Genomic DNA, 25,616 nt, shown 5'->3' on the forward strand with positions numbered 1-25,616 from the left:
AAAATTCATCTCCAGTTTGAATGTACCATAACATTGTACATTAAATCCTGTGAGTTTCAGGCCCTATGTGCTTTTTCTCTTTGGAGAAACTGCACGGGGTTCCTCCTGGGTTGTCGTTGCTGGCGGAAGGAATCGCATGATTCTCTTTTACCGAATCAAGAGGGGAAAAGGGACATTTTTGTTTGTGGCAACTCTAGTGGAGCTGTTCCTTCGTAACTTGGGCATGCTGACGTGTTTACTGAACTCATTGGAGAAACTGCTGCGATAGTGCCAAGCGGGTTGTCCGTAGAGAATCGCAAGCTGTCTATCATCTCATTCATACGAATGCGATTACTTAGCCCATTTCCACCTCATCCATCATTATACGCGAGATCAGTGGCTTGGTCGCTTGTATATCTCTATGGGAGTCCCAAGGCATCATTGGAAACCCTCACAGAAAATCGTGCAAGTGGTGCTTCATTACGTCGGCGCGCGAACACTGTGTTTCGCCCTGTTACGTCTTTGCCCGCAGAACCTGTCGTTGGCACACTGAAGTGGAGAAGTGCATATTTCATCACGTACATCAAGGCCGCAGCCACTGAAAGAGCTCCCCTATCATCCAGGTTGTCAACGACGCATAGTAATACCCACAAGCCAAGATGGGGGAGGCTCCAGAAAGGATCCATATAAAGAACTGCTACGGTAAGTATCATGTGGGCTATTGGCATTTGGGACATCGTCGCAGCTTCAATGAGCCCCAACATACGTTCCCTTTAAACAACCTCCTCGATTTTCTCAGCTGCACTGTCCAATGGTCTTCTTCTTTGTTCCTTCTTGCGTCTCAGCTGAGCCATGGAAGGTCCCTTACTCGGACATTCGCTTGGCGAGCAAGCAGACGGAATCGGTTGGAATGGCCTGCAGTTACCGATATGTTGCGGTGAGTATTGACAGGCCATTGCCGTGGGTATTGCCTCTAATTTTTTCTTCTCCTTGTAGCTTAGAACACTTCATCCAAGTTGAATGAAACGAAGAGGCGGCAGAGTCAAGTGTAGTTTCGGAGCACCGGGTACACTGAGTTCGTTTGTTAAGAACTCAGCAGTCGTAAGTTGAGGATGGATGCATTAGCCCTGCTAGTTATACTGGCTGCCTCAATTACCACCAGCAGCCATCCGTGTGCTGTGCACACCGTATTTGTCATAGGCCCCATGGGATGTTGGTGGGGGTGGCATGATGGGCCTCATTAACCTGGCGGACTGTGGCCGGAATCCGCCGGTGACCAAGATAAAGGGACACACTGGGTCTATACAAGACCTAGCATTCAGCCCCTTCTATGAGTCGATTCTTGCCTCTGGATCAGAGGGTCCGTAGGCCACTCTGTAGTGTTGTGAAGCCCGCCTCCCCTCTCTGCTGAATGCTTTCATTACTATAGGGGATCCTTCCAAGAGCCCTACCGGAGACGCTGGGTTGCTGCACCTCAGCTGTGCGCTGACCAATGACGGGTGGAGATTTGAGGTGTTTGCGCACAGTTCTTTAGGGGGCAAGTAACTGTTGTGAGGGACATCTAGTAGGCCACTGTGCTCAGGCTTGGTTGTTGTGCAGACATGACGATCCGCATTTGGGACGTCCCCAGCGATCCGCCTCCTGGGCACGAGCTGAAAGACCCTGTGGCCATCTTGACGGGCTCTGCCAAGAAAGTCATCGCTACAGAATGGAATCCTGTGGCGGATTTTATCCTTGCATCGGGTTGCTTCGACGGAACCGTTGCACTATGGTATGTGGCGGCTGAAAGGAAGAGCTGTTTTCGAGCCGCATATATTTCCAGTACGGGAAAATGAAATAGTGTTGACAAGGATTAACTAGTGCTGTTTGTTGAAAGCGTCGATGAGCATTCACTGAAAAACGCCTTCCCCGTCCCGCTGTTTTGCGGGAAAGAAATGACCAGGGAGTTTTGATTACAACGGCAGATGACAGCGGGATTTGTTCCTCAGCTTTCAACGGCAAAAAAAGAGCACTTAAAAATCGCAGTGGCAAATTTGATGTTAGCCTCGCGCTTGTAGTTCGTTGAATGCCTCAGGGACGTCGACTCGGCCTCCTTAGTCAATGCTTTGTCAATGAACGACTCAGTCCTTTCTGTTAAATGGAGCAACTGCGGGTCAGAGTTTTAACAGCTGTTCCCACTTACCTTTTCTGGCATTCTCTATTTGACTGCTCTTCGTTTAGCTTTTCCGCAAGTTGGGCCACAAGACTTCAAATAGATTTTCGCGCATTATGTGATGTGCGTAAAACAGAGACAAACTGGCTAGCACCAGCAAAGACAAAGCCCTGAGCATAATTGACCCCCGAGCAAAGAACGTTGTGGCCTCTGTTACTTGCCACGAGGGCCCCAAAGCAACCAAGTGCTGTTGGGTCGATGGATTCGCGGGCGCAGCTGGTCACGTGCTCACTACTGGCTCTAGCAAGACTAACGTTAGAGAATTGCACCTGTGGGACATCAAGAACATAACCAAGCCGTAAGAGGAGCAGGTGTACTAATGGTGAAGCAGAGATGCACATAATGTGCCTGGACGCACATTTTCTTCGAGTGCATGCCTACCAGCCGTGGGTATTAACGTTTTTCTTGCGCTTTCAGAACAGATGAGCGCTTCTAGGACTGTGTACACAATGAGGGGACGAGTTAAGAATATTGTCCTGTTTTTGCTCTCATCAGGCTTATTCGCGTGGAAATTGACCGTGGGTCGCAGCCATTATATCCGATCTTCGACGAAACCCTCGGGATGCTTTATGTGGCAGGCAAGGTAGGGGAAGCAGTTGCTACATGCTGAATGGTACTGGTACTTGGCTTCAATATGCTTTCTCTGTTTGTACGACTCCTGTTCCCATCTGGGGCTGGAGCCTTTCTCAGTTTATTTCATTATGCTGTCAAGCGCAATATTAACGGTGACACCTATTTCAGCTCCATGAAAAAAGAATCACTCCTGAATTTTTTTTTCCTCACGCATTTTCAGGGGGACGGAAACCTACGGTACTTCCAGTTCTTTGCAGGAGAACTTCGTCGTGTTGACGAGTACCGATCGAACGTTCCCATCAAGTCCTTCTGTTTCATTCCGAAGCTGTAAGCAAGTGTTGGTTCTCTCGGCAGTGATGCCCCAGCTGCTTATTCGTTTTTCCACAGCTTTTCCGACTGTGACAATAGCAACACGAACTGAATCCATGGGCTTCTGCCGTAGACGAACACATTCTAGTGCACACACCAGGAAGACTGGGGGGATGTTGCGTTCATCTGACAATCTTAGTGATATCCATCACTCACTCTGTGCGAACTGGTGGATTGTTGAAGTGCCGTTGACCAGAAGCGAGCAGAGATAGGGCGGATGCTCAAGAACGAGAATGGAAAGGTTCTTCTTCCCGTTTCGTTTATTGTCCCCCGAAAGAACATGGACGTGTTTCAGGCTGACCTCTATCCGCCTACTCCTGGTGTCGATGCAGCCCTGGTAAGCATAAAGGTATTGCGAGAGAGGAGAAACATGGCACCGCGCCTCATAATTTCACCGCTTGTGTGCCGGGTAGGGAATCCTGATAAAGTTTAGCTCGCTTTCGGATACTCTTCGCCTAGTGCCTAAAGACAGGTGCTGGTCGTTATGCATCTGCAGACTGCAGCTCAGTGGCTCTCGGGGGAAAATGGAGAGGTCAAACGTATAGCGCATCAGCCCGGTAAGTCTTCCTGGCGAGTTACATGCCCTGTTTGATTTTACTTCAGTCACCTTCACTGTTTCATGTGTTTACGCTGTAAGTATGAAGACTCATGCGCAATCAACAAACCCAGCGTGACGCGTGGCTTTTCAGGAAACACTCCACAGTTCAAGGGGGCTGCCAGGAGCAACTCGCCTCAAACGGGAGGGGTGCACAGGCTTGAATCTGTCAGAAGCGTCTCTGGGCAAGCGCCGTCTGTGTTGCAAAAAACTGTAGAGAAGGCACAAGATGAAACAAAAAGAGTGAGACGCGTTGCACCATTTGGGGTGGAGCAAACCTTTCAGTGCATGCATGCTGAAATGGAACTTCTGGCTTTCCCATGTTGCTTAGAGTATATGGAGACGGATTGGTGCTAGCTAGCATCCACAGTGCTTGTAATTCAAGGAGTAGAGCTTCGAAAATATGTGGGTGTAAACACCAGTTGCTGATGAATCTGTGTGGCTCTGGCGCAGCTCGACGCTGTGAACAAGTCTCAGGAAACGCAGATTCAGCGGTTGGAAGCTCGCATCAGGGAACTTGAGCCTGTACGCAAGCACACTTTTGCTCATTTCCAAAGCACCCGTCGTGTTTTTTCACGTAACGTTGCCAACAGAGGATTTTGTGGGAGGCATTCTAACGAGCATGTTCAAGACTTCATTGAGGGCACTGAGCCAGTTATGTTTGTGTTTCTCAGTTAGAGGCGAAGGTGAAGCAGCAGGAGGCCAGAATCAAAGATCTTGAGGTGAATTTTGTCACTATTTTTGCATAGTATCCCATATGTATCGCAGTACGCGCTCTTCTTTCCTCGTTGAATCGAAACTGCATTCATGCTGGCTGGTCTTTGGACTTGCTAGGCATTCCCCCCCTGGGCGGCTTGTGACCAGCGTGCCCTGATGGGGCGAAGAGGTGAACCAGCACCAGCTTAATGCTGCTGCAAGGAGGGGAAGAACTTGGAGAGAAGCAAGATATCGACTCAGGCTATTTATTGCTTGTTGTGCGACTCAGAGCCAAGTACAAAATTCAGTTCAGCAGAGTTCTAGCGACAATGTAAGGGCAACCCTGATGGCTGTTTCTGGCTAGGCAGCGTCTAAGTTTGGAGATATTGTTAGTTCGTTTTCGACCCAGTTTAATAGCATGGGAATTGCGCGCTTTTGGAGGACGTCTACTTAAGCACCGAGCGCATGCGCTGCTCACTGTGTGTCTTCTGCAGTCTGGGGAGTTGGAGGCAAAGATTCAACAACTTGAAGCCGACAATGTATCTCTCCGAGCCCAGCTAGAAGATAGCGCCACGAAGGTGGTTCAGGCTTTGAAAGAAAGCAAGGCCAAAGATGAGGAACTCCAGAAGCTCCGTAGTCAACTGGAGGCATCGGAGAAACAACTGGCGGAGCTGAGCAGCAACATGGCAAGGGCCGAGGGCACACTGCATCGAGCTGCTACTTTGTCGGGACTGGATGAAGGTGTTCGCCAGGAGTTTAACGAAGTATGCATCTGCCCTTTTCGAGCGAGCTGAACTTGATAAGGCCCCTTCAGCAAGTGTTCTGTTTTGCATTACCTGAAATGCTGATCTGTTGCGGTTGTTTGATGGAATGAGTTGCTGCAGATGAGGGACTTCTTTCGGGAGATTCTAGATGGGACATTAGTTGAACTCAACACGGAATAGCGTGCAGCGGCAACCGTGAGCACCAGTTTTATTCTCAGTTCTTGGTGCGCAGGAGGGCATCGAAAGCATGCAGTGACACGGTGGCCATGCATCCTTCCGCGTAGTCCACTTTCCTTCCTGTGACAGTGAAGAAGCGCTTGTCAATCCACGACGGCCGGTAAATATTATGGGCCTCGTCTTTTGCGAGAAAGTGGTTCTTTTTATTAGGATGCGCTTCAAGCGGCTGTTGAGTCAGGCGCGAGGATAACACGGCAAAATCAGGTGTTCGTGTTCGGAGGCAATTGAAATACGCTTTGCTTTCCGTGTGCACATTTTGTAGATACTGGAACTGACCTATGCTTCTGAAGTCAGCATGACGTGTGGTACGAAATATCTGGAGAAGCGTACAATGTTTAATGCATGGTATGACCTGGGGCCAGACAGTCTCGGGATGTCCCAGGAGAGGGACACCCAACAGGGAAGGAGTTCTTCAACGGGCGCATGAACCTGTAGCATCTCGTTGTTTAGCAGATTAAATATGGTTTATATTTACTTTGCAGGACCTAAGACAACATCTCACGACACGAGCTGATGACAGCCATGCTGCACCTTTAAAAAGAACAGTAGACCAATTAATAGAAAACCCTTTTTCAGAACGTATTAGCTAAAAATGCGCTTTATTAATACATTACTTATGAAGACCAAATATAAAAGCATGCTTAATATTGTTCTGTTTTTAACGTTAAAAACGTTAATCGTACTTCTACATACATAGTTTCAGTCAAATTGCCTTCAGGAGAACTTGGATTATAAAATGTTTTTTGTATTTTTGGAGAGCTTGATGCATCTATATTTATAAGAAAAATAAAGCAGAAGTTAGTAGATTTTAGGAGAGCGACGCTTTAACTGTTTAAAGCGCAAATGCGCCTATCAGGTATTAACCGTAAGTTATTAAGAATGCTTCTAGATATTAGGGAAGCCGTTACACCATTCATGCAGGATGGGATTTACCCGACAGGGGATTTTGCTACCTTTGGGCCATCAGATTACAGTGCTCTGTCAAGCTAGAGTTCACTGCAGAAGATTCCCCACTGCAGCCTACCGGAGGACTGTGGTCTGTTTTTCAATCCCCATGGGGCTGGCTCCCTCTCAACATCCGGGTTCGGGTTCTTGATTATAACCAATTGTTATTTTAATAACAAATAACTCGCATTAACTCTGGCTACAATTAAGTACACCTCACCAAATGCTTATAAAAAATAAGACTCGTCATCTCCTCCTTCACCATGCATTAGTTACTGTGCTTGGAATAGAAATGTTTCAAAGAACAGAAGCAGGAGAGAAAGCAGGAATAGTACTAAGAGGTATTTTTAAAAAGTGGTGAAAGACGTGCGATGGTACTAGTCAACCGTGAAGTATCTGAGCTATTTGCCCCCCCCCTTGTTATGTACAGCAGGTAAGGAAGTTAACTCCATGCTAGAGTATATACCTTACGAGTACGAAGGTGTTGGTTCGATTCAAACACCACCCATACTTAAGCGTTGCAATTTATACATATAAAGGCGGTTCAAAGCTTATACTGGCTCCCAACAAAATAAGTGCTTTTATATGTAATATATTGTCCAGCCACATCTTCTAGTGCTGCCACCTTGTAACGAGTTCACAGTTGGAAACGCCTCTCTCCAGGCCTGCTGCTGACTGCCGTTCAGAGGAAGAATCGCGCGCATCCTTCCTCTGAACGGCAAGCACTTCCATGGCTGCACACGGGCAAGCTGCGTCCAAAGGTCCTGCATGAACCGAAGGTTGAGGGTTAGAAGGTCCATTAGCTGTAGTGTCTGAAGCTCCGAGGAATTGTTGCCCCAGAGGTATATAGGGCTCCAGGTAGCAGTCGCTGTACAGGCGAATTGAGTCTACGGATGCTCATGATATACCGTTCTAAGCCGCCATACGTAACAGTTGCTAGTTGTTTCGATAACAAAGGGCCAGCTGCAACCCAACGACTCCATAGCACTACAGTAGATACCCTACTGCGGCCATCAGGAATTTGAGTGTCTTCAGGGTGTGTGTTGAGTTTTAGGTCGGACTCCCAGTGTCCTAGGGATGTAGTCCCGAAAATGATGCACCTTCTGCGTAAGCTTTCTTAATATACGGGCGTGGCACAGATGAAGGTGAGTGAAAGCCAAGGATGCATATCCTCTCGGGAGACGTGGAAGACTACTTGGTGTGAAGTTTTCTGTATGATTCACCGAAATGCAAGTAGCGACGGAAATGACGGATGAGACAACTCAGTCGTTAGTATGTTGCTAATCTGAGAAATGAATATGGAAAAAGTATTGAAGTCTAAGACATAATCTATAGAGGACTCCAGAAGAGCAGGCGCCATCAAGTGGTGGTCCTAAAAGCAAGGGCTTCCCACTATGGAAATTAAAATAAACCCGCTGTTTCTATACTCGAAGGCTGCGTTCATACTAGTAGATACTTCCTTGTGTTTTCATTTTCTCTTTTGCTGTTGAGTGCTATCGAACGCCGGTACTGGAGGATCAGGCCTAAGTCTCTCTGGGGAGCCCCCGTGCTCCTGATCGACATGCTGTTCACCTCCGCAACACTACATGGCATTTCACTCTTCCTTCCTTGGTATGATTTAGCCTTTTCCCGCCAATAAGAATGATAAGGACTGACCACTGCAAGTGATTGGGTCCACATGCAGTTCCAAGCCGAGGACTGCCAGCCGTCGAATCTCACAACGCTATTCGAACATTCGTGCAGATCTCAGCCAAGGCGCCTCTTCATAGAACCGTTTAACCATGGTGAAGCTGTGCAGTTGATTGCTAGGGAACTAGGCAAGCATATGATCGCCACTTCTCCCCAGTTTCACTTCATGGGTGGAAGTCGAAATGAGATGAGCCTTCAGGCAGATTGAGATCAAATTCTCCCCAAGCTTCAAGACTGGCCTGTTTCTGACGTGCGGAGATTGCAACTAGGCGTAATGAGATTGAAGGTTTGTGAGACATCTGGGTAGCTGCGTAAGCTGTCCGGGGCGTGAACGGGGAGTTGACCTTTCCTTGTTGAGCCAAGAAATGGCTTTCAGCAGAGGTTTCCGACTTTGCGCCTGGCGCGCAAGGCTGTTCTGCCTTGCCGCGCATTTCATTGTGGCCCTCGTGTGGGCTGCAGAAGATCAAGAGGACTCGTCGGAGTCGGATCATTCGAACTATGACGATGGGGTGCGCACATATTGTGTTTATCATGTTAAGCTGCTTTGACGGTAATAAGCAAGTAGGATGAGTGATATGCAGCTGTTGATAGCGTCCGGCTTATTTGGGGGAAGCTGAGCATGAAACGAGTTTCTAGGTTGACGTTTGCTTGGGTGGCGAAGCGAGTTTGAGTGAAGTCCAACAAAAATGCTTGCGGTATCGCAGGTACAGCACATCACTCCACTCTCGGGTTCGAACAACATGTTGGACGCTCAAAGCAGGTTTGGGGAGGCACCCGTCACCGACCTCGGTGAGGCCCGGCTAAGCCTTCAGTTTTTGAAGGAATGCCTGTGTGCACCATTTGCTCGCACCTTAGGACGGAGTTTTGACTGTGAGGGAAGTTAATTTGGAAGGCATTTGTTGCTTGATTCGGGGCAAATGGTAGTAACTTTAGGGAGGGGCTAGAGTGAGTGCAGTGGATACGCATCGGCTATTGACTTAAGCAGCTAACCGTGGAAACCAGCATGGGATGCACTCGAGGACGTATGGGAACCTCTTCTACTTGGATTACTCGAGCTGGTGCTGCATGCAGGTGCTGTGCTGCATATTGTGATGTTAACAGCCGATTTAGTCGAGCGACTTGAGCAGGCGGAGGATGAGATGTGGTCGAATGTTGAGAGGGACCACGACCTCATGAACGCGCTGGTGCAGATTCCGATGAATTCGTTAGAGCTAGGAAAGCAGCAAACCGATGCAATAGAGAGAGTCATAAACGGACTCAAGCGAAAAATCGCCATGTTCAAGTGGCAGTATCGCGAACTGCTGGAGCTTATAAGCTCCACTGCCATTCAGAACGCTGGTGAGAAGGCGCCACCAGATATTATGCACTGATAGTAGGGCGAAGAGCGCCAACAATGAATGCTTCATGCAAGTCAGTCTAGGCACACTTAGAATATATTAACTGCACAACTGGCTAATGCGGTGGAATGAGAATATCACATTACTATCCTTGAGGCGAAGCTGTTTCGTTAGGTAAATGCATCCGACAGAAACTAGTGTTCAGCTCTTGCAGTTGCAGTGGCCGGCCTGGCGTCTGGTCTGACACTGCGAGCTGCCTTTGTGAATAATTGGCGGTGTTGCTTGAGTTAATGGCGACGCCCTTTGTGCTCTTATTGTGGGATGCAGGTGCCACCCGGGAGCGTCTGGGGAAGCTACGGATGCGGGTGAGCGACGCTGTGCGTATGGTTTCTGTTATTGCACTGGAGGAGTTCGGGGCATTTGCCAGTCGCCTGAAGTCCACACCTAAAGAACGAGTTCTGGTCGCTCGCGAATATGGTGCTGAAATGGCACTTAGTTCTCATCGAGTGGATCTCATGGAAAGGAAGTACAAACAGGTGAGGGCAAGGGAACAATTAAGGAACTAGTTCTGGCGCCGAAAATTCAACTTATGTAAGAGTGAAGCGAACTGGTCAAAATGGCGGGGATGAATCTTGAAGAGGCTCCCGTATTATGCGCGGCTATGCTTGAAGCACATTTTGGAATGTATTGCTGCGTTATGGTGAGGGTCAGCTGCCTGCCTGTGAGCTGCGTGGTGCGCAGCTATGCGACGCCTATGATAAAATCGTGGAGCGCGTTCAGCACTGGGACAAGGAACTAACTGCCCATTCCATCCGAATCTCCGAAAGGGCTATGGAGGAAATGCGTATTCAGATGGACAGTTACGCAAGTGCTGCGGGAGCTGCAATGTCAGTCAAGGAAACAGAGTTCACGCGTTTCGTGAAGAACTCAAGGATGGAAGACCTTTACTTTCAGTCAATCATGGAGGATTGCGTGGAGCAGCTCAGTTACAAGGGAGTAGCTGTAATTGATGTCAGCAAAGCACGGGATCCAACTAATCCAGGGATCGCCACAGCGGGCGGCTGGATCAGCAAGATAATCGAAGCCGTCTCTTCGGTAAACTCATCTTGGGCCATGTAAGATGACAGCGTAGACAATGGTTTGCAGGGTGGTGTTGCTTCACTTTTCGCCACGATTTCGTCCACCAGTATTTTACATATTGTTGTAGATAAAGGCCGTGCTCACATTTTTTCCCTGCAGCCAAATTATTTGTAGACAGGCTGTAGATGCAGATGTGCAGTTGCAGGCCATTCACAAGGCACGCCATCGCTGTTGGAGAGCAGCATAAACCGTGGCTATTCGCATGCATTGTGTTCGATGCTCAGCTACCCTACTTTTGTGCATGTGGACGAACAAGATACGAGGTATCCCGGTGGTTCTGGCCGACTGCAGCTTCAGCCGTCAGTGCGAACTATTCAGGCTGCAGTGGAACCGTTGTTTAAGGAGCCCGGCCTATCTCAGTACTCCGTAGTTTCTATTAGTCAGCTATTGACGCGCATTGTTGTCGCATCAACCAATGTTGCTGGAATGGCAGTCTCCCCGGTTTCCGTGTTTGCTTCAACTGAGCCCGCTGTTGTAACTTCGGCCAAACATTTTGGTTTTCACTTCACTCGACGTCTGGCACACCTGAAAGCTTCAGATTTCAGCATCACGAACAACGACCAGAAGGTTGTGATTGCCTACATCGGGAGAACTCCGCGTGAGTCTATCCCCCCAGACAAGTTGTCCATACTCCGCTAATTTTTTCAAGTTGCTATACAAGCTTCATCTGGACATCTGGGAGGGATGCTTTCAGCATGTAGCCAGGTGTTGGTCAGCTGCATGTGGCTGTGAGAAGCACTTTTCTAGGTACTGTTCGATGCACAGCTAGCGTATTTCATGGGGTGCTAGAGGGAGGGAGCTTCCTTGGAATGAGCCTTTGACACCAGGTTCCCCAGTTTCATTGTTGCTTGTTGAAAGGGCTGCGTTGTTTGCATGCAGAGGCCGAATTTAAAGGGAGCGAGATGAATTTAACCTGGCTTGCTCAGCTAGGCACCGCCATCGTTTCGTTCTTGTCATTTGATGCAACCGGCCCCTTCGAACTGCTCGAGTTGCGGTCGCGAGTTAGAAATGAGCTTGCTTATGTGGCAGCAATCGAACGAAATACAAATACACGGCTACTGTCTGGGGCGGTGGCCAGCAGCTACGATACGCTGTTGGCTGAAGGCGATTCTGACCTCGGATACTTCAAGCTCTTTGAGAGACATAACACGGCAGTTTTCGTGGGAATTACGTCGTTGCCACCTCTGCAACTGCCACTTTCGTCCTTCCTAAGGTAATTGATTTGCCCTTAACAGTAAGCAACTACTTGAAAGCAGCTGTCTAGCGGTAGCGGTATGAGCATTTTTGACTGATAGCTGATCCTGGCCTTGTTGCGTCTCAGGGCGGCTGCGTTTATTATGCGAATTGAGGTTGCACGCTCCGCTTATGGCCAGAGGGAATATGTGGTGCCCTCGAGGGATACTGTCCTGCAAGCCCTGACTCATCTATTCTTGTACCCGCAGATGGGGGACGCCCAGGCCCTCGTCCGTACGCAGCTGAAGCGAGACACACGATTTCCGTTCCTTCGGGTCAAATCGGGCGTGTCCTTGGGCTACCTCATAACATCTCAGCGACGAATTCTGCTGGGCAGGGACCACCTTGCAGACCTCAGAAGTCAGCACGTTCGGAGGAACTCCATGGTGGCAACTTTGACATCATATGTTTCCACTGACTTCATTCCACAGAATGTGGAGTCTCTACGAGGCGCGCTGGATGGCCGTCTACTGTATGTGCAGGTTTGCATTGTCGGAGAACAATGCAGCTGACGGTGGGGCTGCAAAAGTGTGACTACTTCGCAAGCGAAGACCAGTGGCCTGCCGTTCCCAGATCTGAAGCATCGCCTAACAGGAAGTGCACTGTGACCTCTGCGGGGTTAAATATACCGGCTGTGGCATTACGGATGGACTCTTATCAGTTATCTGCTTTCTTGTGGTAGTTTGCCCTTGCTGATAACCCGTTCACACGGTCGGGGAGTACTGCAGTACATCGTAAATCTTTAGAGGGGCTGCATGCGGCAGCGCAGTAGGTTCTGTATGCAAAACACGCAGTGATACAGTTGAAACCGCAGCCGCCGAAATGGACCGCAGGCTGCGGGGCTCAGAGAACCATACATTCCGGAACACTTCCATTCTTGGTCCTGCGAACAGTCATTTGTAAAGTGCCAAGTTAAATTAACACCTCCCATAGGCATGGAAAGGCGAGTGAAGACATGAGTAACAATACCCCCTTCCGTTGCACCAGAGTCGCCTTCTTCGTTGCGGAAGTCGCAAAAGCTGCGTAGCAAAACTTTGCCAAATACAGTTTCCGGAAATCCAGTCTGAGCATGCTTCTAATTGCGACGACACAAATGCGTCGCCGTCGCACGGACACAGGCCTCTCCTTTTCCACAAGCTGCTTCGCCATGCACAGTGCTTCCGCCTAGGACGCCCGCTATTGGCCCTTGGCAACGCCTACGTCTTCAGCATTAGCGCCGCGCGGCAGCTTTCGTGGAGGTGAGTCAGGTTTTGGCTGCAAACAAATATACGCGAACGCGCCCGGCATGGCATGCCTTGCAATTTAAGTACGGCGCAGGCGTTGCAGTGCCACATAGGCAATATGGACAAATATTGCTCATAAGAACTACACACAGCAAACAGCAACTAGACGATGACGCACCTTGCTCGTTTTGTCTGGCGTTGAGGAGTCACCTCGTTGCTGGTCTTTATTGCTGTCGTTTCGTCCGCGTTGCGCGCTGGCCGGATTCGACCCAGACATGGAAGTGGTTGACGCTGAGGCCGGGGGAGTTTGTGCAGTTGTAGGTGTTTGTTGTTCATTTTGCAACTTTCCATGCAATGCATCCAGCACCACTGCAGCGTAGCAGGCAGATAGAGACAACTGCGGTGAAGCCACTTGTGTTTCGACAACAAATACGAGCAGCTGCACGCCTAGCAGGAAGCAGCCCCGACTGCGGATACCGAGCGAAATATGCCTTAAAGGCCAAACAGTGGCAAGACGCTGTCAGTAGAGCCAACCTCCGCGGGATCTACTTGTCTAACGCATTTCTTCACTGTCTCATACCTTGGGATATGCCATCTTTCAAAGCGTTGGGATACATGTACTCCAGCACGGCATTGAGTTTCTGAGGACAATCATTCAAGCCCAAAAATAGTGCGCTGTCGCCTGAACGACAGGAAACCAGCGTTGCGCTGGCTATACTCGTCACTTAGTTTTAGATGCACAGGAGTGAAGGTCAAGGGAAACGTTTGCTTTCTATTCGGTTCACAATGGAGACGCTCGAAGATGTTCTGTCGACAGTGCTAACCGCTTCTGCCCTTCAGAATATGCATGTTTACCTGAGCTGGTGAGAAAGACCAGCACCTAACTTGTTTGGTCGTCTTGTTCCACGCAAGGCCTGCACGCACATGCCCAACAGTAACGGACTAGATAGAACACGATATACTGATAACAGGCTTCTGTCCCAGCTATATGCCACAATGCGCTTGTTCGCCCCTTTGTAACAGCCTTGTCTACGGAAAGCACCTTCTTAGTACACTATTTAAGGTATTCTCCTCCCCCTGTTTTTACACACTGCGCCTTCGCTAATCATGCAATTAAAAAAGTGATCAAAAGCCTAAAAATTGTTGGAATGTGAGTCAAATTTCGCACGTGAGGGTATGATGGTGGTTCCAAGTGAAGGTGCTGCCCATGCTAGAGTAAAGAGAATCAACGGTCAGACCTCTGTTTGGCTGTGCTAGAGCGCATCGATTGATCACATCAATGCACTCCTTCTCGCCGCCATGTTCGATCTCAAAGGCTAAAAACGAGGCCCACGCGTCGCCCAGCGAAGGGTCAAGAGTGACACTGCGATTCATCCATTTGCGGGCCTTCGCAATCTTCTGATCCTTCCAAAACAAACGAGCAACTGCGTGGATCACGTTCGCGTCATTCTCGCACTTGGTGAGGGCATCGACTGCCCTATGCGTCTGAAGCATACAAAGATGTTCGAGCAAACGGGGAGGACAACCGGTTGGTTCAAGGCACATACGAAACTCAAATGCCGCACACGCTTCATGCGTTTCACGACTGTGTGTATCTCAGCACCGCCTAGCAGAATGACTCGACTACCAACTGATGCTAGCTACTAAGTGAAGTTGCGCAGTGCACTAAACAGCCACTGATACGTAATTGAACAGACATGCATCTGCCCTCCCCCTACTTGAGCATTCTCATCCTCAAGGAAAATCGCCTCCGCCCATATGATGCCTGCATTAGGACACGCCTGAATAGCCTTAGATGCAACATGTTGCGCAACCTCCCGGTTCCCCGAGTCTACCTCAACTTGTACGAGCGCCAACCAGAGCTCCGGACTGTTTGGAACGCGCAGTTTAGCCTTTTCCAACACTGCACGGGCCCGGTTCCAGTTCTTCTGGCTCCTTTCGCAGTTCACCCAGCATAGCCACAGCGGCACACTACGCGGGCAGCACACAGTGCCTTCACGAAAGACGTCAATGGCCTTCGCCAGGTCTCTGTGGATTGGGTGCTCCTCGTGCAGTTGCCCACGAACCATCCACAACTTAGCAAAGGTCTGGTGTTGCTTCACTGCCTCATCTGCCAGGGCAATCGCAGCGTCATAGTCACCCAGTTGCCGCTCGAGCTGGATGGACTGCATCCAGACGTTTGCCGTGTTAATGTTTTGCCGTGTACGTTTAAGGAGCTTCCTGGCACGTGCAAACTCATTGTTCTCCCTCTCCAGCTTTACAGCAGCAAGAGATATCGCCTCGCTGTTTTCGTTATGAGAAAATGCTTCGGCCAAAATGCGGCGTGCTGCGTTGATATCTCCCTTAAGCCACTGCTGTTTTGCTGCCATCAGCCACAAGACATCCGCCTTCGGGCAGCAAGTAACAGCTTTCTGAAGCACCTTCTCTAGAGCTTCCCGAGTGCCATGTTTAGTTTCAAGGTCCGCAAGCGCCAACCATAAACTTTTCTTCGTCTTCAGTCGCTCGAGAGCATGGGTATACAAAGCCCTTGCCACAGTTATGGAGCCCCTGCTGAGGCATTCCTCTGCATCCTCACTCCAGACGCGCTTTGCATTGATGCCCTCGACTCCAACTTTCATGGTTGCCTTGATAATCGCCTGGGCGGTCGTCAGGAATCCAGAACTCTCAGCTTCTTCTGCTAGCTTCAGCCACACGTCCCTAGTCTGAGCAACCCCGCGGCCAATTAAGTTCTCCACGGCCCTCCCAATAATGACCTGAACCATCTTTTCGTTCCCTTGAGTTTCCTCCAGTTTGCACGCAGCCACCCATATTTCGGGAGACGTCGGGCACTTCTTGCGCGCTTCATTTAAGACCTTTTGGGCTTCCTCATAAGTGCTTAGTCGTGCCAAAGCCAGCCACATCTCATGAGACTGCGGGACACACTCAACAGCCCGAGTCAGCAATATCCGGGCGTTCCGCTCATCTTCTAAGCTACACGCTTCTTTCCAAAGCCGGACAGAATTTGGGATAAACTCCAAAGCCTTTCGTAGCACTAAACGCCTATCGTTTATGTCCTTCTCCCTTGCGTAGGCATCCAGCCACAAACGAACCTGTCGCATACACGCAAGATGCCAGACCAGTGAAACGGCACGCACACGCAACTCATATGGAAATCAAAGTAACACAGAAAACAGAAGTGCGATCACTGTATCGGGAACGCGCAAAGAACAGTGGGAGGTATGCAGACCTATCGGATTGGGCCCGAGCAGTGGTTGCTCTTAACATGGAGAGCCAAAAGCTTCGCCTACCGAGTGCGGCAGCACAGAGACTGCTTTTGCAAGTACCGCCTTAGCATTGCGGGGCTTCTCGAGACGGGCAGCCTCAAGCCAAACGTCTTCGCTCTTCGGGCATCGCTGGCATCCCAGCGATATCAACTCGCGAGCAGTCTGCAGTTTCCCTGGTTCAAAAAAGCAACACACAACTGGACACCTCATAAGTTAAGCGACGAAGTGACTCCCAGAGATGAGAGCAAGTGGGCTGTGCCAAGCCAGCAAGGAACAACTAGCCAAACAGCACCTGCAAGCTCTTCCAAACGCGCTGCTGCAATCCAGCCCGGCGCATGGTTGGGATTGGTAGAGATCACCGACTTCAACAAAGTCCTTGCTTTCTTTATGTCCGCAATATCTGCGTCACTTTGCAGCTGAGCACAGGCAACATACTAGCTAAAAATAGGCAAGAAATGGGCCACTACAGGATCCCCCAGCATACGGATGCGTGATGACAGGTCTATCTAAGGCGCATTCAACAACAGCGCGCTATTCAGGAAGGCCGCACCTGCATGGAGTTGAGGTCAGTAAGGTATCCCTTGGGGTCGATAACAGTCTGGCCCGAAATGCTATCCATCACCTTGTCAAGCTTAACAGAAAGCACTGTCCCGCGGGCTTCGCCAAGGTCATTTAGAGACGGAGTGCTGCTTCCCATTGGCGTGCGCAGACCCAGAGGAGTCTGAATGCCCAGAGGAGTCTGCAGGCCAAGGGGGGTAGACAAGCCTCCAGCCATTAGGGGTGTTGCCATTCCAAACCCGATGGGAGTGGCGGACCCTGCGGACGCAATCGAGTTAGAGAAAGACTCGCGGTTGCGAGCTTCTAATATCCCCCTATCCGAAGCAGGGGTTAGCATCTGTTGCTTCTTCTGCTTCCGCTTCAACGTATAATCCCCAATGTCCGGAATAGACTCCCATTCCTCTGCAGCGACAAAGCAAAGAGCTATCATGCCATCCCCTTTGAGGATCTTGAAGTAAGGCACGCGTCAGCAGTGAGATCACCTGAGTGAGATGCTAATAGCTGCAAGCTCCTCAAGTTCTCGTGTTTTCCGAAGGAGCCTTGGCACAGTGAGCTAACCTTGTGTGACGCTGGTCAATCCCTTTTTGAGGTCTGCAAATTGTTGATGTATTGTTGGCTTCTCCGCGCGCAGCTTTGCGATTTCCTCCTTAAGTCTAGCCTCTCGACGCGACCGGCGGCGCCCATCCATCCGTTGGTCTATGGACTCGTACACTTCATCAGCCACTCTGTCTTCCTCATCGTACCTACAACAACAGCACTTCCCATGGGCTTTTCGGATATCACGTAGGTAGCAGGTTGCTCGCAGTTAGTTGGGCAGCCTCAGGAGCCACCTTGAAAATGACTGCGCTGCTACAGAATACCCCCGTACCCGTGAAGAGAGAGTGCAGCACATGCTAAAGAAATGCAACTAAGCCGGAGACCCACGAATATGTCTCACTCTGCATCATTAAACAGGTTCTCGGCATAGCCAGTGAAGGGGTCGAAATTCGCATCGCTCAAGTCACTCTTATCAGCAGCTCCCTGCGTGTAGTCTATGGAATCATCACGACTTACACCACCAGCAAACCCAGTCGCGCCGCGCCCCCTGCCGGGGATATATCCAGGTGGGGGCTTCCCAAAAAGCCTAAACAACACAAAGCGACATACGGGGACCAAAAGTGAGAGTAAACGTGTCCTTAAATTATATCTAACAAACTTACACCTACTCTCCTATCATTACCGAGGTAACATGCGCAGATTGCATGACAGCCAGGAGGAACTTCCCCCAACCAGACCAGAGCTTACTCATTCGCTCGCCTTTGGCTCTCCGCGCGAGATGCCGCATCGCGCATTTCTCTGAGTTTTGCATTGGATGCTGTAGGGGCAGGAGCTGTCTCTGCCCTCGTAGAGAAGGCAGTAGCTCCACGGCCGAGGCCGGGGACATAGTTCGGGAGCGGCGTATCATTCGCTCCCGTGGGAACGAACTTCCGAGCACCCGGAAGCAGCGATCGGGACATTTCTATGAATGCTCCAATAAGCGAATCCGCCCTCCCGAATGCGTAGTGGTCAACAACAATTCATCCAGAGATACAAACGAGAAGCCGCCTGTGAAACTGCATGTAAGCTTCAAATTGAAATCAGCAAGCACATTTAGCCCCACTGCACTAAACAATGCTCCATTTGTGCGGAGCTTGATGCAACACGCTTGGTCACCTAATGCAGCTAATAGCCGCATGCGCATCCGAAGATGCTAGATAGAATGACTCCGAATTTCCTGGCGATCAGCAACAACTGTGCCGGCTTCGTCTGACAGGCAGTATACGCCTCGCCAAGGACACTACTGCCCCGATAAGGGTGATCCGCACCGTGTCTCAAGAAATATCCCTCAGGCTAGATTGGGCTCTCGCTACGGGCACGGCCAGAGGGTATGCAACGAGGAACTGGCACGGGTTTAGGACCACAGAGGCAGATGCCAGCGGAGAACTACCATTCTAACGTCTTGCCTGGAAAAGAAACACTTTTCGCGTAAATGGTACAACGCCTTCACAGAAAGCTGAACATTGCCATCGCAGGTTATAATGCAATGCATGCGTTCAAGCAGCGCCAGCCCCCCGGCAGCCCCCTCGATACTGCCTTAAAGCGTCCAGCCATGGACAAAACGAGTGAGCGTATCTTTGTGGCTTTTTTAGAATGGCGTTAAGCACATTTAGAGCCTTTATTAGAGTGGCATAATTTGAAGAGCTCAGGGTGGATATTTGAGGACGCGGTTTTTCAGGCCGTGTGCTGTTTAAGCGTGGGTTTACCAAGTGCAGCGCTCCCCGACTGCTCCAGTTTCCACTCTGAGAATGCGGTGTAGGAAAATAATACTGACTATAACCTTTTTTGAAGGGTTTGTTATAGGTTTCTGGTTTGGAACTGTTGCGGCTTGCGCAGATCCGGTAAAGGCGTGGCGCATTGTAGAGTGGCCTGGCCGATGTTAGCATATGTACACGTCTGTGTTTTGGTGTTAGCCTGCACACAAGCAGAAGTGCAGCAATATTTTACAGTATTGGCGTAGACAGCGGAGCTGGGGTTCCGCCGCGCTTGAATGTGAAGGTGCCTTGAGCCATTAGTTGCAACGGGATGCGTTGCAGTTCATGTCAGTGAGCCACCCCTCTCTCAGCCCTAGACAGTTGAGTCGCTGTGCATAGAATATGAGTTTGGGAGAGGCGCTCAGCAGTTTTTCGGAACTGTTATCTAAAGTTTTCTTTCCCGACAGTAGGTGACAATGGTCTTTCAATGAGATTTCTGACTCTCGATGCAGTTGATAGCATCGCATGGTTCATCGGAACAGCTAGCAGCAACGAGTACCACCATCTCACCAGGGTGCCCTTCTGTATGGCAGTGACTAGCACCACAGGTCCTTTACAAATTGCAAGAAAGTTAGGAAGTCTTCACCCCTTCTCTCCCTTTGCATCATGCGGAATGATCAGGATCTGCCCTCTGGCGGGGAAGCGGCCAACGTTTGGGAGCTTCGTTGCCTTTACACCAGCTGAGTATCTGTATCTCATCCAGCGGAAAGTAGCTTTGGTGCAAAAGCGATCCATGCAGAATGCCTCCGCCGTTGCCAAACGGGAACATGCAGCGGGAGCCGCAATGTGGGGGCAGTGGAGTTTCTGGTTCCTCTGGGGTAGTATTTTCTCTTCTAAAGTGCACCCGAAGAGTTGCAGTTGCTATTCGATATTGGGAGGAGGGCAAGACAACGTTGCTTACATCTATGCAACTTGTTCTGAAGCACATTCGGAGAGTGGAGGCCTTCCAACATGTGCTGAGACATAGGTTTATTCCCACGTCAAGGGAGCATGCTATGGAGATATGGAAAAACTTAAACAAGGAAAGCGATCGATATAGCTCCCCATCGATAAGATTACTCCTATTGTACCAATGATTCAGTGCAGGCCTTCCCGAGGAGCGAGGCACCCGATAACCAACTGGGGCGCGGTGCTCGAATTAAGGAGAAAACGCTGACTTCCTCGAGTAAAGAGAATGATTACGCATCAACAGGACGAACAAACGCCACTTCCGCCGCCCTATCTCAGAAAGAAGGGAAAATATTGTCGATGACCCGGATTTTGAGCCTAGATGGTGAAGCTGCGAATGCTACCCCCACCCCAAGACGGCTAGAAGGCCTTAATCGACAGCAGCTGATTTCTTTTTGCCCCTAGAAAGCAGGCGAAACATACCGAGAGGCGCATCTGGTGCTTCTGCAGTAATTAACGGCACATAACTCGAGGTTGCGGACGTCTGAAGGGCACAATGTAACTGCAGAAGCAAAAATTCGAACAGAGCCAACAGGGGAACTAACACATCTGTATAGAAACACCGTGGCCCCCACGCAATGCGCTGCGCATTGGCGAGAACGGAAGAGGTGGCAACTAGGCCTACAGAAGAACCCCGAGCCAACTGTGTGCATAACCAGGCTCTTAATTATGTTCACATATGTAGTCAACAACAAGGACCTTTGCGCTGGCCAGTTGTTGGACGTCCAATGCACCGCGCCGAACTCATTTCCGGTGAGGTTCAAAGTTTTTTTCGAAGTCCAGACGACCTCCGCATCTTGAAGAAGAAATCGAGTAACAAACAGATAAACTGCTGAGAAAGAGAAAGGCTCAATCATCAACTACACAGCACATTGGCCGGTGCTAGGAGAAAAAAGACTTGGGGTGGCGCATGGGCGTCAACTTGAGCGTCAAGAAGCTCACGGAAGAGCAAAAGTCTTTGATGCTTCGTGTAGACGACTCGTCATGCGTCACCGCATGCAGGGTTATGGAGTCTATTTATCATTTGATTTTGGTGGGATTTGGCAGATCCCAGTAGGTGGCGACCCGATGCACACGACTACGTTCCATACCTTTGCACGCGGAGTAGAGTACAAGTGTGTGTCCTTTAGGCTTGTTAATGCACCTACCTGCTTGCAACGACAGGTAAATCACGATTTATTAAGGGTAATCAATAAGGAATGCATGGTTTTGTGTAAGGGAGAAGCGTTTGCTTTTAGCTTGAAAGCGCAGGGGCGCCTGCTATAATGCACAAGCGTTACAATGGTACTTAAATTGGTGCTGTAGAGTTCTATCCTGCACAGAAAGTGCAAATAATATACTAGTACAAATAAATCAAGTCACTTTAGACAGGAAATAAGGCCACCACTGTAAGGGTTCTCGGCAGCTACCCCGGGTCTCGGGCTGGCTGTGAAACGTTGACCCGCAAAGGGTCCGCATCGACTGAAGAATTATTGACTCTTCCTCCTTGAGGGCAATTGGACCCGGACACAGGTTAGAGACTGCAATTTGGTATATTAGGTTAATTTAAGGGTAATACGCTGACTATAATGCTTATACATCGAATTTGCACCTAGCAGTATGCATAGGACTCAAAAGTAGTAGAAACGGGGAGCGCTGTTCACTAATCCTGCAGCACCAACGGCGTGCTCTGCAAGTGCTACGTGAGAACTAGTGGTTCGTCAGAGCACAAAGATGCCAATTTTTCATGCAAAGGACTAGCTCCCTACGGTTTCGTGCGTCTGAGGCAGCTGCCGAACCAGATCCGGGAAAGATAGAGAAAGTTCAGAGGTAGCAGCTGCTGGACACTTGGACGGACGTTCAGAACTCCTGTAGAGTATCGCACTCCAGCAACTTTGCCCCTAGAGTGTTTCGCATTGCCGCCCCTCATACGGATCAACTTAAGCAGCAAATTGATCTTTTTGGAAGGAGAGCGACGGTGCAACCTCAGAAGCCACATTATTCACCTGTTATCGCCAGAAGAACTGGCGTTCCTTGGTTTTGACGAACCCTTCTACCTACTAACGATGCCAGTAACACCGCAGTTAGGGTGATTCTCCCTTAGCACGCCAACAACGGCACGAAGCACCAATAGACTTTTACTACTTCCACCGTTCCAAGGAAAGAAAGCAAAATTATCCATTTGTAAGGGAAAATCCTACGCTGCCTGATGAGGAGAAAAAAATGCCAACAAAATCCATATGGCAAGCACATTGTCGTTGACATCGATCAAAACTCCCTGGCACACCTGACGAAGAGCTTCCAAGAGTACGATAATGAACGCGTCCCTAGGTGACCCTTCCCGCTCGCGCAGAATCGTTTTATGGTCAAATAGATAAAGGACGATAACAAGGAGTTCGCTGATGCACTCTTCCGGCTCCATACAAGCCAGGCACTGCGTTTTGTAACTGCTCTTGTCTGGGATGGTTCCCCTTCTCTCGTTAAAGTGTATTTCCTTACTCTTTAGATGTTCATCCGACTGCACTTCTTGCAAATCTGAATAGAAAAGGCGGTTTGAGCGGTGCAGCGTAGACAGCAATCCTTTGTGGTGTCACACAAAGCCTGGACTCCGCCCGTTATACGTTCCCGCTTCGCTTCGCAGATAAGCGTTTTTGCGGAAAACGCACGAGCATGCTATAGTAGGCCATGGCGGGGTCAATAAAGCAATCGCGGGTGGCCACGAGCTATTCGTAGCCTATAACGTGCCCCCCAGCAAGGCGTATGACCTCGTTTGTCCGGAATGCCAGCAGATAGAGCTGCGGATCAATCTCCAACCTGGACTTTTGCAGGGCCTCCCGATTCCCAAACCGGTCTGAGCGGATATATCACCGTATTTCATGGTGATTTTACCACCAGCAAGAGGTTCCTATAGCATCTACGTTGTCCTGGATAGACTCCGGAAGAGACTCTGGAAGAATGCCCGCTCCCTCACCTGTTCATGTTCGGTTACAGCAGAGGGAGTAGCCCGGTTATTAATAATCATCTGGGGAATCTAGATGGTTTCCTGGAAAAAATCATTGCGACAGGAGCCAAACTTAGTTAGCAGCCTCTGGAACGAATGGATGAAGTCGCTTAATATTAAGCATAACATGACCTCTGACCGCTGAGAACCGTTCGCAGGCAGATGGCCGAACTGTATGCACCAATTGCGCGCTCTCGCACTTTTTGCCACTTTATTCCCAGCAAAAATTAATCGAAGTGCCTTAATTTCCTTGTGCGTAAAGCGTGCTCTCTTCAATTCGTTGCTCTCCGACTCCCCTGATCTACACCGCAACACCGTTCTCTGACCCCGCGTTAGATCCGATTGTTGGAATTCAACCCCGTGCGGCAGCTGGTTCTGGGTTCCATACGCAGCAGAAGTGCGTGAATGCGAGGGAAAAGCATTAGAATGCCAGTCAATAAAGTACGACAGACGACGCTCATCAATTACTTTTAACCCAGGTAGCTTGCCTTCAGTGGATGCTCACGTTCCTCGAAGGGACCAGGACGGTGAGAAGCCGGAAAAGTTCGCCCTACGGCGGGTAGAGACCTTTGTTATTTGTTCTTCGGTAAAGGCGTTGACACACATCCTCCACCTAATCCCCAACAAGGGGACGTCACCGTACCATCAAGGCTGCCTTTTTCAAACGGTCCAGGGAATCACCGAAATACTTCCCAAGCTTTCCCAGCAGACCGGCAGCGACGGCATTGCGAGAGGGCGCAAATGGACCACAATTACATGGTGGACACACGGGTAACAACCTACGGAGGCCAAAGAAATCGGGATTTTTTTAAAAGGCAAGGAAAACAAACACGACTGGGTTTCCGAGGGCCCCTTGTGAGAAGTAATTCGTCTGGAATATTTTCGAGCATTAGTTGAGATAGAGGGGCTCATGGCAATCGTGGGTGTGAGCAGAGCAGCGAAAGCTGGGCCATTTAGCGGAAGTTGTTGGTAATAGCGCTGTCACCGGCGTATAGGGGCGTGTATGCCACTTCGTAGCACCCCCTTGAAGTCCATTTTTTTGCGTTATGATCTACTCTTCCTCCTCTGCCTACTACCTGCTACTAGCTCAGCTGTGCTACTAATACAGTGATTTTTGTTCATGCTTTCGGGCAAGATAGTGCCACTTGGGGCTTTCAGGGGAGTCCCTTTCCACCTACTACACAAGCTATTGGTGGGTCATGCAATTTTTGCTTCTCCCTTTACATACCTATCTCAGAGGCACCAGCAGGAGAAGGCCCCTCAGGAGCGGCCTTGGGAGCAGATACTGGAAAGCGGCAGCAGCAGCACCAGCAGTGGCAGATGCAGCTGCTGCAGCAGTAGCAAATGCAGCAGCAACACGAACACGGTCTGACGCAGCTGCTGAGGGTTCTGCTCCAGTTAATCTTTCCGCTAGTTTGCGGGAGCAGCAGCATACCAAAACAGTCCATGGGTACTGGGCAGTACGCATGGATCTTGCTGAGTTGCAAAACGAATGAAAATGTTATGGTGATTCATTTGTCTAGTGTAGTGTGCGGTTTGGTGAGAAAGATGGCACCTTTGCATCTGAGGTTTTTCACCGCTAAGCACGGTGTTCGTAGATGAGCGATCGTCTCCGCGGTGTAGCGGCTAGTGGAGTTTGAGGCATGCCCCTCCTTGTTACTCTACGCAGCGGGGACAGACGTAGAGATATGCTGTTATGCTGCTGAACAATTGTTTTTAAAACCCTAAACGTTTAACTCCTAACGCGCTAACTTCCCTCTGGACACCAATAGACGTCGGCCAGTGCCAGAGAGACGCAGGGGCTACTATGGTTCAGCTTGCTTAACAGATGCATGCAGAGATCATTTCATTTTTTCATATTTAGTCCTTTAAAAACAGGCTGATCTTGTGTTCAAACTCCTTGCCCGAGATCCGTCCATGCAACCTCTGATTGGGCCAGGGTGTAGTGCACAGGCACGGCAATGGACCTCATATGAAACCTCTAGAGGTCTATCCTGCCGGAGTGTACAAATATTATAATATCAGACGTATATCAAATAGGTTTAGACAGAAATTCAGATTACCAGGCTGCTAGTGGCAATCAAGGGTTTGGGGCTGATTGTGAGGCTGGCACTACAGCCTACGCACTGACGCATTGGAAGCCAAATTTGTTCTTCAATTTTTCATTTTGGAGAAGGGGGGACCCGAATATGTTGTAAGGGCCGTATTTTGCAACTCAGGTCAATTCATGGAATATTCGTTGAGTTCAGTGCACAGATTTAGAGTGCGCAGCCCGTAGGTGGGTATAGGTTAAATGTAGTAGCAGCAGAGTACGCTGCTCACTACACAGAGCCTTGGCCAGGGCAAGCTTGCCAGCCAACTTGGTGCCATCGCGCTTTCGAGCACTAGGACGTTCTTGGAGGCGCTGTTACATGAAAGAAAAATTTATATGACTGTGAAATTGGGTGTCAGCCTTTTCTCGGCTTGTTGTTGCGTAAAGTGTTAAAGCTGTCGCGCAACCGTTCCTTAGAGGCTGGTGCGGTTGTGTAGCATGGTTGCTGTCTGT

At 49.7% G+C, this 25,616-nt stretch overlaps 3 protein-coding genes across 3 annotated transcripts; 2 read left to right on the top strand and 1 right to left on the bottom strand.

Moving 5' to 3' along the window:
• Window positions 1-638: 638 nt before the first annotated feature.
• Window positions 639-5,368, top strand: EAH_00004510 (hypothetical protein, conserved; the record flags this gene model as incomplete). The annotated part of the gene is made up of 14 exons (XM_013396899.1): window positions 639-681; window positions 825-916; window positions 1,180-1,339; window positions 1,579-1,750; window positions 2,283-2,489; window positions 2,687-2,774; window positions 2,985-3,091; window positions 3,317-3,470; window positions 3,630-3,690; window positions 3,823-3,971; window positions 4,182-4,253; window positions 4,403-4,450; window positions 4,919-5,188; window positions 5,309-5,368. 14 exons carry the CDS (start codon window positions 639-641, stop codon window positions 5,366-5,368), a joined length of 1,683 nt encoding a protein of 560 aa, XP_013252353.1.
• Window positions 5,369-8,424: 3,056 nt separating this feature from the next.
• Window positions 8,425-12,281, top strand: EAH_00004520 (hypothetical protein, conserved; the record flags this gene model as incomplete). The annotated part of the gene is made up of 8 exons (XM_013396900.1): window positions 8,425-8,568; window positions 8,764-8,848; window positions 9,131-9,397; window positions 9,724-9,932; window positions 10,108-10,511; window positions 10,761-11,134; window positions 11,416-11,749; window positions 11,858-12,281. 8 exons carry the CDS (start codon window positions 8,425-8,427, stop codon window positions 12,279-12,281), a joined length of 2,241 nt encoding a protein of 746 aa, XP_013252354.1.
• Window positions 12,282-12,473: 192 nt separating this feature from the next.
• On the bottom strand, window positions 12,474-18,309 carry EAH_00004530 (U5 snRNP-associated 102 kDa protein, putative; the record flags this gene model as incomplete). Its single annotated transcript, XM_013396901.1, has 13 exons — window positions 12,474-12,520; window positions 12,661-12,832; window positions 13,171-13,361; window positions 13,573-13,633; window positions 13,848-13,906; window positions 14,231-14,477; window positions 14,711-16,081; window positions 16,280-16,428; window positions 16,548-16,671; window positions 16,806-17,215; window positions 17,372-17,556; window positions 17,751-17,936; window positions 18,098-18,309. The coding sequence occupies 13 exons, from the start codon at window positions 18,307-18,309 to the stop codon at window positions 12,474-12,476; spliced, it is 3,414 nt and encodes a 1,137-aa protein (XP_013252355.1).
• Window positions 18,310-25,616: the final 7,307 nt, after the last annotated feature.

The sequence above is a fragment of the Eimeria acervulina genome, genomic scaffold (genome assembly GCF_000499425.1).
Source record: "Eimeria acervulina Houghton genomic scaffold, Eah_scaff17, whole genome shotgun sequence".
NCBI classification, from domain to species: domain Eukaryota; phylum Apicomplexa; class Conoidasida; order Eucoccidiorida; family Eimeriidae; genus Eimeria; species Eimeria acervulina.